The following is a 16,200-nucleotide window of genomic DNA, read 5'->3' on the forward strand; positions in this document are numbered from 1 at the left end:
CACATTCACAAAATGAGGACAATTAAAGAAAAAAAAAAAAAAAAGAAAGTACTTAACTATATTCAATGACTGCTTCTAATAAAAACTTCAACTGAGAATAAGGGGAAATTTTCTGTCTTGATTAAGAGGGCAAAATATCCTCCAAACAAATACCATTACTTAATGATAAGCATTGAAAGCTTTCTATTGGAGACACAGAAAAAATAAGGCTTTCCATTGTGACCACTTTCATTTTAACACTGTGTTGGAGGTCCTAGTCTGCGCAAAAATGACAAACCAAACCAAACCAAACCAGAAATGCTTAAAGTCATAAGGACTGAAAAGACAGTCACAGCCTTTATTTAATGACATAATTTTATGCATTAAGAATTCAAAAGATTAAATAGTATTAATAAGTAAATTTAGTGAGGTGATTGTATATGTATTGAGTATCAAAAAATCAATTATATCTGTATAGACTATCAACAAAGAAAAAACAAAATTTATAATTAATTCCATTCTTACTAAGGTGAAAATATCAAATATCTGTGATGAAATGTGATAAATCATACGTAGGACCCCTGGACTGAAAACTGCATACTATTACTAAATCATTAAGAAGATTTAAATTCATGAAGAGATATCCCACTTTCACAAATTAGATAACTGGGTATTACAAAGATGTTAATTTATCTACAAATTAAATATAATTCCAATTACTATCCTGGCAGAGTTCATATAAAATTGACTGGATAGCTGTAAAATTTATTTAAAGAATAAAAAACAGCCAAGGTATACTTGGATAAGAAGAATAATGTTGGAGTGTTTTCAGTGCCAAATCCCAATTTTTAAGAAAAAAAAATGAATGTGTATATATGTACCATTAAATGCTATTCAGTCATGAAGAGAAATAAAATTCAGACACATGGTACAACATGGTTGAATATTGAAAACATGCTAATCCGGGTGTGGTGTCGCATGCCTGCAATCTTAGCACTCGGGAGGCTGAGGCAGGAGGATCGCTGTGAGTTTGAAACCAGCCTGGGCTACACAGTGAGTTCCAGGTCCGTCTCAACTGCATAGTGAGACACTGTCTCAAAAAAAAAAAAAAAGAAAAGAAAAGAAAAAGAAAAGAAAAGATTATGCTAAACAAACTAAGCCAGACATAAATGGACAAATATGGTGTGGTTCATTTATAAGAAATATCTAGAAGAGGCAAATTCATAAATGTAGAGGTTACCAGAGGCTGGGGGGCAGAAAGAGATAAGAAACTAGCATTTAATAGTTATAGAGCTTCTGTTCGCCATGATAGAAAATTTTGAAAATAGATGGAGATGATGGGTGTAAATCCATGCTACTGAATTATATACTCAAAAATCATTAAAATGACAAATTTTGTGTTATACCCACTTATCACTATTAAAGATAATATAATATATGAAAACATCGAATTGTACATTTGAAATATGTATGTGAATTATATCTCAATAAATCTGCTTTTAAAAAGCCAGTATAGTTGTAATTATGCCATTTGATACTGGTTGAATTAGAGACACAATCAAATAGAACAGGATAGAGAATCTAGTAACAGATTTAAGTATATATTTACTTTTTGCAAGGCTGCCATGCCTGTGAAATGGGAAATTTATTGCTTTGTAATAAAAGGTGTGGGATCAGTGGGTGCTGCTTTTCATCATAAATGGATATGTACTATGTTTTTTAGGAGTAACTATGTATTAACATAATAAAAAATTTAAGATTAATTTAAAAGTATCCTAGGTGGAAAAATAAAAACTCACAAGCAAAGCAAGTCGATAAATGAAAGCAAAAAGCAAGAATATTTTCTAGCACTATAAGTACAAATAAGTAATCTTGATTTATGATATTTATTCAACTAGACAACCTCTATCTTGCTTAAATACTGTCAATACACAGTTGATCACAAAAGTAATTACTTTTCTTTTCAGTCTAATTGTTTAGATCAATAAACAAAAAATGTGGCATATATTTTGATGTTTGGTCATTAATATAAAACTACCTACTACCTTCATTTTTTTCTACCTGCAACAAAACCGATAGCCAAATCAAATGGTCAGGTTATAAAACACAAAACAAAACAAAACTCCACATGCCAGCTTTCTGCCCCACCAAATAAAGTGCCTAGGAAACAAAATAAATATAAACACTTAGACCATTTAACACATATGACAGAGGAGATGGTTAATGTCTAACCTTTATCCACTGGAGGTTTGTGTGCTTGAGTTTATTTTCCAGTTTATCTTGCTCTTCTGGGCTTATGGGAGCACTTACAAGTGCTGTTCCTCTGGTTTCATTTAATTGTTTTAGAATTCCCTGGCGTAGAGGCAGCTCTTCCACCAGTAACTGGAACAGACAAATGCAGCAGGGTTTAAAATGAATTACAACACAATTCCAACTGCCTTGTCTTCACCTCTATTGATTAGTCTATCAAAATGAAGAGACTTGACCGAAGGTTTACTCGTACCTCAAACACCACCAGTTTTCTACAGAGCCTAGAGCTGGTGGACTAAAACACCCACCCCCAGAAAGACAAGCCTTCCTACGCATGAATAGATGATTATATCCCACAGCACAGAGACATTTTTTTAAGACAAATGTTAGGTGATACGATGGGCTGTAATAGAACACCCCAAATAGCGTTATTCTGAAAATTCATATCTATTAGAAAGAAAACAATCTGAATAAATCCATCAAATTCTACAGTCAGTCATAGCGCATCATATATGGTGCTGAGTAACATTTCCCATGTATTCTCCAAGTTTCTCTTCCTATTATTGGAGTTTTAGAAGGTAGTTCTTAATAGCTTCATTTCATATAAAAGGAACCTGAGACAGGGAGGTTACATAGAAGCCCCAGGATCCCAAACCTAGCAAGTAACCGAGCAGTGATTCAAACATGGGAAGTTTCATTCTGGAATTCTTATTTTTCAGCATCATATAGCTTATGCCTTTTGACAAGATCTACAAAACCATCACGATGCTAATAACTATGTTTTATTTATTTATGTCATCTAGAGATGCAGTGCCCCACACAGTACTCCCTTGCCACATAATGTTATTTAAATTTGTTAATTAAAACTCAATGAAACAAAATAAACTCACTTCCTTACTCACACTAACCCCCTTTCAAAAAGTGAGTATGATTAGTGGCCTAGGTTATGGGTAATGCAGAACATTTCCATCATCACTGAAAGTTATATTGGACGATACTTGCATAGGTTGTCTGAGAGGACTACAAAACGAATGCATATTAATAAATAAATATCTATAAAATGAGTTATCAATTACATTGCTTTATATGATACTCAGTGTACTTAGGAAAGATGAGTAAGAACAGACTGAGTTCATTTTTCCAAAGTATAACCACCTTTAAATGGTTCACAAACTCTCAAGTTTTGAATCTCAAATACCTAGTATAATATCTAACGTAGAGGAAGTTCTCACAGTTTTTGCTGCATTAAGCAATATTTTATACTTTATCCACTGCTGGTTATAATTTTTTGTTTCATAGAAATAATCAGTTGAAATTAGACTCCAGTTCACACGTGCAAATCAAATGACTCAATGACAAATAAAAACTTCCCTTTCCTTTTGTTTAGGCAACCTTGTAAAATGGTAACAGAAACCACTCTTGAGAGATTAATATAAAAATAAAATAAAATAGCAATTGTAAATTCACCTAATATCTGGTCCCAAATAGAGGAGGAGTAAATATTACATCTTTTGTCTTTCCCTGAACAATATAACACATGCAAAAGAGACGCTTGCCCTACATTTGAATTATGAAAATTAATCCAACCACACATCAGAGCACCTCAGTCAGCTATGTGAGGTAATTGGTAACAAGTTGACATCAAGATGATAACATATGAAAAGTCACTTGACTAAGCTGGGTATCTATTCACCCAGCATGGAATGTGAACCAATACCACTTTTCCCCAGCCCCAGACTGAACAAATCAAAACAAAACATTGCTGCAGGCAAATGTAACACTTTTAATTAGAGACTGAAGTAGAGTTATTGATTTTACAATTAAGGCCTTCTCCAAAAAATGAGATGCTTTTCTATAGAGACTCCCCCCACATGGTTACATGGATAGCCCAATAGAGATTGAAAAGTAATTCCCATTTATATTTATATATTATGATTCATCACTGTTTTTCAAATTCTTTGAAGCTGGGTAAATCTCAAATAAATCTAAAATTAATTTCAAAGTAGTTTTAAAAATAACTGGCTTTCCTTATGTATTTATAGATGCAGTATATAGGCAATATATGCATCTATGAATACACACATATGTACAAATAAATAATACAAATATACACATACAAATACAAATACATATGTGCAATGGAAGACATCGCCTTAAGACAAAATAAAATTGTGAGAAAAAACACTTTAGTAAGGAACTATAAACAATACAAGGGGAGGGAAATCAATGACTAAATACATTTTAGAAATAGATTTTATACAAGTAGGCCCCGGGGGAATTTAGAAAATAAAATTACCTTGACTTGTTCAAGCTTTTCTGTTACCTGCTGCTCATTTCCAAGTTCAAGGGGAATACTAGTAACGTTATCTGCCTCTTCCAACCATAAAACAAATTCATTTAAATCTCTTTGAAATTCTGACAAGATATTCTTTTGTTCTTCTTGCCTGGAGAAAAAAAAAATAAAATTGTTATAAATGACGTAATTCTCAAGTTGTCTTTTCTTTTTTTTTTTTTAAAGCAAACTGGAAAGAACATGGAAAACACTACAATAAAAGCATTTGTAAAGTGGCAAAGATATATAATTCATTTTAAGAAAATTCATTCAGTTTGAACAAAGCAATTTCAACATTTCAAAAATCTCTCAAAGATAAGAGATCAATATTGGTCAAGAAAAGTTCAGTTTTAAAAAATTTCACAACATTATGTACTACTTCTAAGCAAATGTTCATGTCCTACGCGGTACTGACATTTAGGGTTGGAGGGTTCTTTGCTGTTAAGGGCTCTTCTGTGTGTCGTAGGATATCTAGAAGCATTTCTGGCCCGTATACACCACATGCCCAGAGCAACTTCTCTTTCCTCCCTCCGTTGTGACAACCAAAACTGACTTGAGTATTGCCTAACATACCCCATGATATACTATTCCCCCTTTATGGGAACCATTGCACTATAGTATGTGAAATGAAGTTGTATCCTTTCAAATGCTTCATTAGAGCATACTTTATGGAAATGAAATGACAAACATAAAAACGAGTTTAAAATAAAACACGAAATGATTACATGTTAAAAATGTCTTCCAAATTATGACTCAGGATCTTTTCTGAGGAAAGACAAAGTCTGATTTACGATACTTAACATATGTTGTACTGATGGAAAGTTTTAATTATAAAAGTGCATACAATATATGCTATTTAATTTGCCACAAATTTATTATATTTTGGATAAGAAGACTTATGACTCAACAAAATGGTTTGCACTTAAAATAATGTATAATGTTTTATTTTGTTGTCTTTTGGGATATCTATATCTATATCTATCTATCTTCCATGTAAGCTTTTAATTTAGGTATAAGATACATATAGGAAAGTACACGTACAACTGTGTAGCTAAGGAAAAGAAATAACAAAGGAAATAATGCCATCAGAATCTTAGAATTTCCCTGTTGCCTGCTTGCAAACCATACCTTCAAGTGTAACTAGTAACTTCTCAATTTTGTATATTTTTCCAATATTGAACATTAAGCCAATGGGGCCATATAGTGTGTATGTTTGTATATCGCTTCTTCCTCTCAAAATTGTTTTGATAATTATCCATTTTATATATAGTTTTGGTTTGTCCATTTTTATGGCTGCATAGCACTAAGTGATAAAAATATAGGACTCTTGATGGACATTTGGGTTGCTTCCTTTCTTATATGGTAAGAAGCAATTTTTTTGTTTCAAAACAACAAATGCTTATATCAACTTCACTATCTTCCAGGAAATCTACTGAGTATTAGGATTAAAGATGGATATATTATATAACTTTTCCCGACGATCTCATAGCTCATGAGAAGAAACAAGCATGTAAACCAAGGAGTATGACTGTTACAGGAAGATAACCCTGGGGAAGGGCTTTGGATCACACAGAAGATAATGTTCTGAGTCTTGATGCAAGAAGAGAAATCCCCAAGTGGTGGCGCGTGCCTGTAATTCCAGCACTTGGGAGGCTGAGGCAGGAGGATCGCTGCATGTTTCAGACCAGCCTGGGCTACACAGTGAGCTCCAGAGCAGACTCAACTACATAGTGAGACCCTGTCTCAAAAAAACAAACAAACAAAAACCAACCAAACAAACAAACAAAAAACAAAAAAGAAGAGAAATCCCCATGCTGCAGAAATAAGACACAGCATGTGGAAAGACAAGGCTTTCAGTGAGTTACAATTCCATTTGACCCCCCCCCCAACTAGAATCTAGTTACTCCTGCTATATTCATTTGTGCTATTTGTCTTTTCTGGGATATGAAAGGTGACATTCTCTCCTATTCTTAACACAGGGAGCAGAAGTAATCTGTGAAAACCCAAGTTCTATTATGGCACTTAAAACTCTTCTGTTACTTCCAATTTTATGAAAAACAAAAGCCCAAATCACACATAGCATTAGTGTTACACAAGTGTCCAGATCTGGGCTTTCCTGTATAGTACCTGAAATAAGATTAGTACAAATTGAGCTAAACTGCAAGTGTAAAATACACACCAGATTTCAAAGACATAGTACAAGAACTCTATACCTTCTGCTTAGGTTTGCTGTGAACCTAAAATTGCTCTAAAATAGTCTATTTCAGAAAATTAAAAGAATGAAAAAAACTACTGATAACTTTGTATAACATATATGGGTTAAAATAACATTTTAATGCATTTGATTAAAGAAATATATTAAAGTTAATTTCACTTCTTCTGTTCCATTTTTTTAACAAGACAACTACTTAATGCATGTGTATGGCTCACTTAGTTTTTCTGTTGAACAGCATGGATCTATAAGATCTGCTGCTTCCTTCTTCCTATCTCTCAACCACATTTATCTCCTGTCCTTTTCTTTTACCTTATGGGGGGAGCCACTAGTCTCCTTGTTGAGCTCCTCAAATATACTAGATGGGTCTCTGCTTCTGAGTCTTAGTACTTGTTCATCTCTCTGGCTAGAAAGCCTTTCTCTTAGAAATCAAACGCAGCTGGCTCCCTCACGTCCTGCAGGCCTTCCATGATTAACCTACTTAAAATTTTATCTCCTCCCAATATTTTGATTTTTCTCTTTGTATTTATCTTTTTCTAGTACCCAAAATTATCATGTTCTACATTTTGACTATTTTATTTTAGTGCATTTTCTACCTCTCAAAAATGAAATGAAGAACCCTAAGGGTAAGAATCTTTGTGTGTTTTGTATAAAGCAGCAATCTTTACTCTTGAAACTTCTGGCACAGAATTGATGTGCAATGAACACATGAATAGTGAATGAATGAACACTTCCATCATTCTTTTCAATCTTGTATGCATTTCTGTTCCCTCGAAATTTTCCTGTTTTTATCAAATGCTGAGTGTTGTCTAATTTACCTCCCAATGGGCACAACAGTATTTCAGATTAAAGACAACTCACAGGTCATTCACTGCCACCATCCCGAACACCAGTGTGACAGAGAGAAGTAGGGAGTACTACACTTAGCATTCAGAGGTTTTATTTTACTAAGACACTTTTTTTTTAGATTTATTTTTGTCATATGTTCCTTAAGCCTGTAGATAAAAAGTAAAATATAAGGAAAAAACTTCAAAACCTAAAACCAAACACAACAATGAAGAACAGAAAAGAGCACCATGAAATCAAAATAATAATGATGATGATGATGATGATAAATAGTAATAATAACATCCAAACATAAAATAAAAGCAAGTAACTTCCCACTTCAAATATATCTCGAAGTACTTACTTGTGGTCTTTTTTTTTTTCTCAAGAATACTGAGCCATAAAAGAGAAGTAATGCAATTATTTCTTATAATGAAATGTATACATTTAATTGGGATCAAACACTATAAAGATTCTGTGCCTAGTAGCTCCCTTAATAGTCTACTATGAGTATTTCTTTAGGTCATTAATTACTCTGACAAATTGAATTTTTAAAGATATCAGTAATAAGCTACATGTGGTACATCACATTTCATCAATCTTTTATCTTGGGTATTTAACTTGGCTCCAATTTTTCATTATAATAATCTTGCAAAAACATTTAGGCATTTTGGCACATATAACTGCTATATTCCTTAAAACATAGAAGAAACAATAAGACTTCTAAGGACTTAGATACAGACTGCTATATTTCTTTGCAATTCTGGTACTAAGACAACTCATAAGCTCTCACCAACAGTTAGAAAATACTAGCTTGGTCACACTTTTACAACAATTGAACCTTGTACTTTATACCCTTGAAAAACATTTATTATGGATATATTACAGTTCCTGTCAATAAGAATGTTTGAAAACATTATGTGTGTACATTTGTGATTTATGTTTCTATCGTCACTTATATACTATATCTGTTGCTCACTTTTTCTTAGTATTTTCTTACTTGTAAGAGCTCTTTTCATATTACATGTAAAATGTAATTTTGTCTTTGTTTCCCTTTCTAAATAAATAAGCAATAGATTCTTTTTTATTTCTTTCATTGACATTATTATTAAAATCATGATTGTTCTATAATTGTTTATATATTCGTTTTTATTCTGGATCCTTATAGCTTCATTTAAAAAATTAAATGTTTAATCCACCTTAAATTGATATAGAGTTAAGCTTCTGACCTTAAGTTTTCAGAAATTGACATTTTTCCCTAGAGTGTCTGTTCTCTATTGATTTGTTGTGCTTTGTTATTTTTTTTCATTACTAAGATTCTGTTTGATGATGTACTGAAGACTTTTGTGACAATAATGCACTAGTTTAATCTTTGAGAATCTAAAATATGTTTAATTTCTGTCAAGTTAAACCATTCTTTTGACTTAAGTATGCTAACTTATGTAATATGAGTACCATTTGGATAAATTACAAAATAAATTTCAGTGATGATATTGACTGGGATTGCATTAAATCAGTAAATTAATCATTGAAGAATTACTATCTTTCCAATAATATTCTGCTAAATTTTCTGATATAGTGCATTTGGACACTGGGAATATTTCGAATTTATATGTGCACTATAAATAATTAAGCATATTTTATAATTAACCTTCAGCATCATGTTTGAAAGAAACTTAAATTGTAAACGATTTTAGGGACATTAACTGTTTACTAATATAAAGAATCTTAAGAACTCTCAGAATAAATCACTTACCAAGGGAAGAGCTTGCTTCGGCTCTTTGCTTCAAACTTTCTTTTCACACACTAAGGAAAATATTTTCCTACTAACTTAATGTTTTAAAAAGTAGAGTATTTTTTAAAAATATGAAAAGGCTTGGTAGTCATTTCTTGTCTAGATTTATTATTTTTACTTTGAAATATAAAAGTGATGGTTCCAAAATCCCACCGGGACCTTGTTATAATCTGTTTTTCTAAGCACATGTATTTTCTGGAAATTTTAAAGCACAGATATAAAGTTTTAAAAGTTGCAATTTGAATTTATGGATTCAGATGATTGCAGAAAAGCAAAAGAACACAGTTAGCATTTCCAGGCTCGTCTCTTGACAGAGCAGTTTCAACGTGCTTTATATTGGCATTCATTACATGAAGTATTATTTCTTTGTTTACCTATTTGCTTAATGCTTATGGGAGGATTTATACAGTCATGTGGTAGTAATAATAATGAATGGGATATTTAACATTACCCATCTGCAATTAAATGCTAAATATTTTACTTTTAGAGGCATTTTGATACATTTAGCTATTTTTTAAAAATGAATAGCTTCTGTTTAAAATATTGGCTCTGTTACCATTTACATTATAAATGCTCCTGATGCAATTGAAGGAGGCACATATTACGATACTGAGAGATTCACATAATCAGAAAGGAAGTTACTGATGTGTTGCTAAATTCAACGAATTTAACATTAACTCTTAATGATCATTTTCTGCGGGGCTGCTCTTATGGTTGGGGGAAAAGACTGCCAACTTGCACGGCATGATTTCAGTGGGCGAGTGGATGTACCAAGTGTTTCAGGTAAACTGCTAGATATTTTCACATTTGAATCACTTTTATCTCTCAGTAATCCTTTATATTACCTTCCTAATGCTCTTAATGAAGCAATTACAGCTCCGGAGACTTACATACAATGTATCTAAATATAAGATGATTCTCTCATTATCTAGAAGAAAAGTTCCTCGCTATGCTTTTCGGTCAACTAGGAAACCTCAGAAAATGCTGATAGAATCATCATTCGTCTGAGAATAATAATGAATTTCACTGAGTATACCTGTATTATTTTAAAATTATATAATAATATTATATTAATTAGAGGGAGGTAAAGGCAGGATAGAGGAAGTGGAAGCGAAAAGAATTAAAATGTGTTAGGTACAGGTACCAGTTTTTCAAGATGAATGTAATTACATACTGCAAATACATACTCATAAATATTAGAAGTAATAAAAAATGAAAAAGATCACACCTCCTTCATATTTCATGCCACTGGAGTCAGATCCTTCACATGCCACTTCAACACTGTAATAGTCCACTGGATGAAATAACTTTTTGAGACACTTAGTTTTCCAGAAAATACGATCTTTACTTACACCCAACTAGCCTGAGGTACAGTGCTGCTGGATCTCGGTGCAATGTTACACTAGGAATTCGAATCCAAGCTTGCAATTACATAAGATAGTATCACGTAATGGAAAGACAGTTAGAAGCGAAAAATTAAAATGTGTTAGGTACAGGTACCAGTTTTTCAAGATGAATGTAATTACATACTGCAAATACATACTCATAAATATTAGAAGTAATAAAAAATGAAAAAGATCACACCTCCTTCATATTTCATGCCACTGGAGTCAGATCCTTCACATGCCACTTCAACACTGTAATAGTCCACTGGATGAAATAACTTTTTGAGACACTTAGTTTTCCAGAAAATACGATCTTTACTTACACCCAACTAGCCTGAGGTACAGTGCTGCTGGATCTCGGTGCAATGTTACACTAGGAATTCGAATCCAAGCTTGCAATTACATAAGATAGTATCACGTAATGGAAAGACAGTTTTCTTTTCTTCTTCCTGTGCACTATGTCCCTAAGTTATACAATGTAACCACTCACTTGTTTTTAACAGTTCCTTCTAAAGCACGATTACAATGGCATACAACTCTTGAAATTGTCATGTCATGCTACCAAAGCAAATTCCTACATCAAATTTGTTTTTCTCCAGGTTTTCTTTGCAACTGCCACTTAACCTCTATAAGTCACTAAAAGTAAGCCATCAGTTGAGCTAAAGTGTAGCCGATATTTCTTTCCCAGATAATACTTTATTTTGAGCAAAGTAAAAGGAGTGTCTTGTAATTTGACAAACTTCAGGGGAATTCAAGTACAAGATAACTCTTTCCTGTGAAATTAAAAAAAATTCATTCAGTTTCAAACACACATGGTCATATACTCCAAAGGATATTGTCAGAACCAGGATCCAGGTACCAACTCTGGTTTAGCCAACATGCTTCCCACATCCGTTTAGTGTTTGATTAAAAAATCGTATCTTTGTTCATTTTACCTAAAGGTTGTGCTTCATAAAAATGAAGTACACCAACCTTGGTGTGGTGGAGCACACCTGCTGAGGCAGGAGGATCACAAGTTTGAGCACAGCCTGGGCAATTCAGTGATTTAGCGTGACCCTGTCTCAAAATAAAAAATAAAAAGGGCTGGGAATGTGGCTCATTGCAAATGCTCTGGGTTCAATCTCCAGCACACAAAACGAAAGTGCTTCTAAGGTGGATGATACATAAAGGCTTCTCAGCGTATTTATGCCTCGCTATGAAGAAATGATTAGTATCTTGGATGTAGGCATAGAGACAAATGAGGGAAAGCCTGATACTTAGCAATGAGAGTGCCTGAAAGCAAAAGTCCCAACCTAAATGCTGCTGGTTATCAGTGGGATGTGTGAACGAGAGCAAGTTGTTTAATTTCTACAGAGTTCAGTTTCCTTTTTTTAAAAATTAAGATAATCCGTAGCAATGCTATACACCAATAATGACCTTATCCAAGAAAGACATTAAGAAAATAATACCATTTACAATAGCATCAAGAAAAATTAAATACTTAGGAATTAACCCAGACAAGGAAGTGAAAAGCCTGTGCGATGAAAGTATAGTACTCTGAAAAAGGAGACTGAAGAGGACATTGGAGAACAGAATAATATACTCTGTCCCTTGATAGGCTGAAGCGAACATTGTCAAAATGGCCATCCTTTCAAAACTAATATACAGATTTAATGCAGTCTAAATAAAAATACCAGCAGCATTCCTCTTTGAACTAGAGAAAACAATCCTAAAATTCATATGGAACTGGAAGATATTCAGAATAGTGAAAACAATCCTGAGCAATAAGATCAATTCAGGAGACATCATAATCCTGGACTTCAAGTTATATTGTAAGGATATAGTGATAAGAACAGCATGGTACTGGTGCAAAAACAGATGTGTGCATTAATGGAATAGAGTAGAAAATTCAGCAACCACCCCAAGCACATTCATCTATCTCATCTTTGACAAAGGGGCCCAAAACGCAGACTGGAGTAAAGATATCCTCTTTATCAAATGAGGCTGGAAAAACTGACTATTCTCATGAAGAAGACTGAATCTAGACCCACATTTCGCACCATGTACTAAACTAAGATCAAAATAGATCAAAGATCAAAGTGTTAAAACAGAAACTGCTGGAATATAAAATAGGCAAAACTCTTGAAGACATAGGCATAAGCAACAGAACCCCAATGACACAAGAAATAATATTAAGAGCCAAACAGATGATATCATATCAAATTCAAAAACTTCTGCACAGCAAGGAAGCAAGCAACAGAGTGAAGAGACAACCTACAGAATGGCTGTAAAATTTGGTCAGCTATTCCTCAGACAGAGGACTGATATCTAGAAGACATATAGAACTAAAAAATATTAGACTCCTTGCAATAAAGGCCTCAATCAAAAAATGGACAACTGAAATGAACAGACATTTCTTAGAAGAAGTACAAATGGCTAAGAAATACTTAAAAAAAAAAACGTTCAATATGTCTGACCGTTAAAGAAATCTTACTTGACACAACACTGAGATTCCATCTCATTCCAGAAACAATGGTGAACATCAACAAATCAAATAATAACAAATGCTAGAGAGGCTGTAAGAAAAAAGGAACCCTTCTACATTGTTAGTGAAAATACGAACCAGTACAACCATTATAGAAATGAGTATGGAGATTCCTCAAAAGACTAAAAATAGAAATTGCATTTGACCTAGCTATTCACCTTAGCTAGGAATCTTCCTGAAAGATTTGAAGACAACATATTACAGTGATAGATGCATGTCCATGCTTATAGTAGAATAATTCAAAATAGCTAAATTTTAGAAGTGGCCTATATGTTCATCAAAAGATGAATGGATAAAGTGTGCTCTTTATACACCACAAAGGGCTACTCTGCCATAAAGAAGGTTAAACTTGAGTCATTTGTAGGAAAACTGATGCACCTAGAGACCACAGTTGTAATTGAAATAAGACACACAAAGTTAAATATCATATAGCTCCTCTTATACGAGAAACAGAAAAATAGAAATAAAGAGCAAAATAAAAGTTAGATAATAGCAAATGAGGAGATAGATCTTTGGCAAAAGGGAAGAAGAGCAAGAGATGGGGAAGGAACAGGGGAGAGGAGAGGATGAAAAAAGAAATGAGATGTACTATGTACACGTGCACACTTCCCATGAGGAATGCAGTCCCTATGTACTGCAAACATGTACTACTAAAACAAAAACATTGAATAAATTCGGACAATGAGCCCCTTAGAGTGTGTTGGTGAGAAGTATGTGTGTTTGCCGAAACCCAAGTTTTAGTCTAGTTCTTCACTAACAGCATTCAACTAATGGCAGAGAAAGTAGAAGGAGGTACAAGAACCACGGCAAATGGGCTCTGAAGTTTCTCTTGCTAGCTCAGAAGCTGCAGAAGCTCACATGCTTATACACATAAAATTATGTATAAAGTATGTAAGAGTACACAGGGGATATGTGAAGTGGAATCTGTGAATGTACCATCTGACAGCTCCATTTCTCTCTCTGACAAACTAGCTTGACAGATTTTCCTGGGGAAAGACAATTAGAGTCTTAATATCAATCTGTGTGGAAATGTGCTGCGAGATGAGACGAGGCTAGGTGAAGCAGATGTAAGATTACAACGCAACTAATATTTACTGAAGATCTACCGGAGTCTAAGGCTTTAACAGTGAATATAGGCAAAAATCTCTGTCTTGTGGAACTTGCATGCTATTGGTGAGAAGGGGAGACATTAGCAAGCTAAAGAAATACAATACAGAGATTGTTATATATTGATAGGTGCCACAGAAAATAAAAACAATAAGGAGAAGCAGGGGAGAGCGATAGGAAATGTTGAGAGGGGCTAATGACAGCCAGACAGTTGGTAAAAGTTGATGAGGGAAGGCCACAGTAAGAAGAGAGCGTTTGAGTGAAATCTTCATGGCAGACGCTGGCTCTCTGCTCCTTGAAAATCTTGACTATTTTCTCTTACACACACAGGCTGCTGTCCTTTCCCATCCTCCCTTGCCATTGGCCATGAGTTCTAGGTAATGAGACGTGAGCAAAGCTCCAGGCCTGCCTCATAATCCCATCTGCCTACCTAACAGCACCCATATCCCTCGCTCTTTCTCATTCTAATATGAAAAACACATGGTGATGTTGAAATCAACATGTTAAAGTGGTCGGAGCCACAAAATCAAAAAGCTCACGGGTGTTCTATCTCACAATTTGTCAGGAAGCTACTTATTGACCAGAAGCAAACATTTTCTAAACTTTATATCTGTGTGAATTTCCTATTGTGTTCAGCCACTGATGTATTTTTTAAGTAGCAGCTTGAATTAAGTTAGTAAATATAGAAATAAAGCAGGTGAATGAGTAAGCCATATGAATATTGTAAGAAAAAGCACTCTAAAGCAGAGGTAATGTGTGTAAAACCCGAGGCAGGAATACAGTCTAACTTTTACAAACAACAAAGAAGAGAACCAAATGTTCAGAAGGGAATAAGAGAAGAAAACAGCAGTAGGAGATGGGTACAAAAGCCAACTTTCATGGATTCTACCAGAATCCCAACGTTTTCACAGTTCATATTCTCTAATCATTATCAAATTCAGTATTTAGATAAAAATTCTAGAATACTAAGTGTGAGGGTTCTCAGATTGAACCCAATTCTCCAATCTTACTTGAATAGGTCCATTCAACTAAGTGAGCATCTGAAATTGCCCAAGGTGTTTTGTGTGCACCCTAGACAGGTAGTGGAACATGCTCATAAAAACGTCAGGGTGCTTTAGATCTTCCTTTATCAGAGGCTAAATTACCTAACCTATCATCAAGGCCTGGAGTCATCACCATATAGTGAAAGATTACTTGAAGATCTGACTTCAGTTTTGGTGATTTCAGTTCCAGTCAGGCATTTCCTCTCCTAGACATTCAAAACACCATTGTTTTTCTCTCTAAACCTGCTCCTTTGACTCCATCAATGGACAGTTCCTGCAGCTTCCAGTTTCTCAAGCTAGAGATACATGAGTCTCCATCATTCCCGCAGTGTATTGATAAATATGGCCTTAAATTCCCACTTGAGTGTGTCTCTGGAATCTGCCCACTTCTCTGTATCTTTCCCACTACTACCGCTCTCTCAGCTTCTCAGTCAAGTTCCAAGCCACTGTTTCCTAATTGTTTTCTGCCTCCTGCCTTGTGTCTTTTTTACCCAGTCTTGACAATTCAGAATGAGAACTCTTTCTAACGTGTATGCCTCTTATCCTACTCTCATATCTTTAACAACTCCATAAGTCCAATGGGATAAAATCCAGATTCTTTAACCTGGGCCAAAAAGCTCTTTGTGACCCAGTCTTTACTATTTTTCTTCCAACCTTCCTTCCTTCCTTCCTTCCTTCCTTCCTTCCTTCCTTCCTTCCTTCCTTCCTCCACCCCACCCCCCCTACCTCCCTCCCTCCCCCCCTCCTC

At 34.3% G+C, this 16,200-nt stretch overlaps 1 protein-coding gene across 6 annotated transcripts in view; it reads right to left on the minus strand.

The window, feature by feature from the left end:
• Nucleotides 1-16,200, minus strand: part of Dmd (dystrophin) — a 2,130,457-nt gene that overhangs the window by 776,252 nt on the left and 1,338,005 nt on the right. For all 6 annotated transcript variants that reach the window (XM_033760401.1, XM_033760400.1, XM_033760399.1 and 3 more), the window contains exons 46-47: nucleotides 4,526-4,673; nucleotides 2,212-2,361 (exon numbers count right to left, since the gene is read on the minus strand). In XM_033760401.1, the coding sequence (XP_033616292.1) occupies nucleotides 2,212-2,361; nucleotides 4,526-4,673 (298 nt within the window). The remainder of the gene's footprint in view (nucleotides 1-2,211; nucleotides 2,362-4,525; nucleotides 4,674-16,200) is intronic.

This window comes from Fukomys damarensis, unplaced genomic scaffold (assembly GCF_012274545.1).
Source record: "Fukomys damarensis isolate Sample0158 unplaced genomic scaffold, DMR_v1.0_HiC HiC_scaffold_39, whole genome shotgun sequence".
NCBI classification, from domain to species: Eukaryota; Metazoa; Chordata; class Mammalia; order Rodentia; family Bathyergidae; genus Fukomys; species Fukomys damarensis.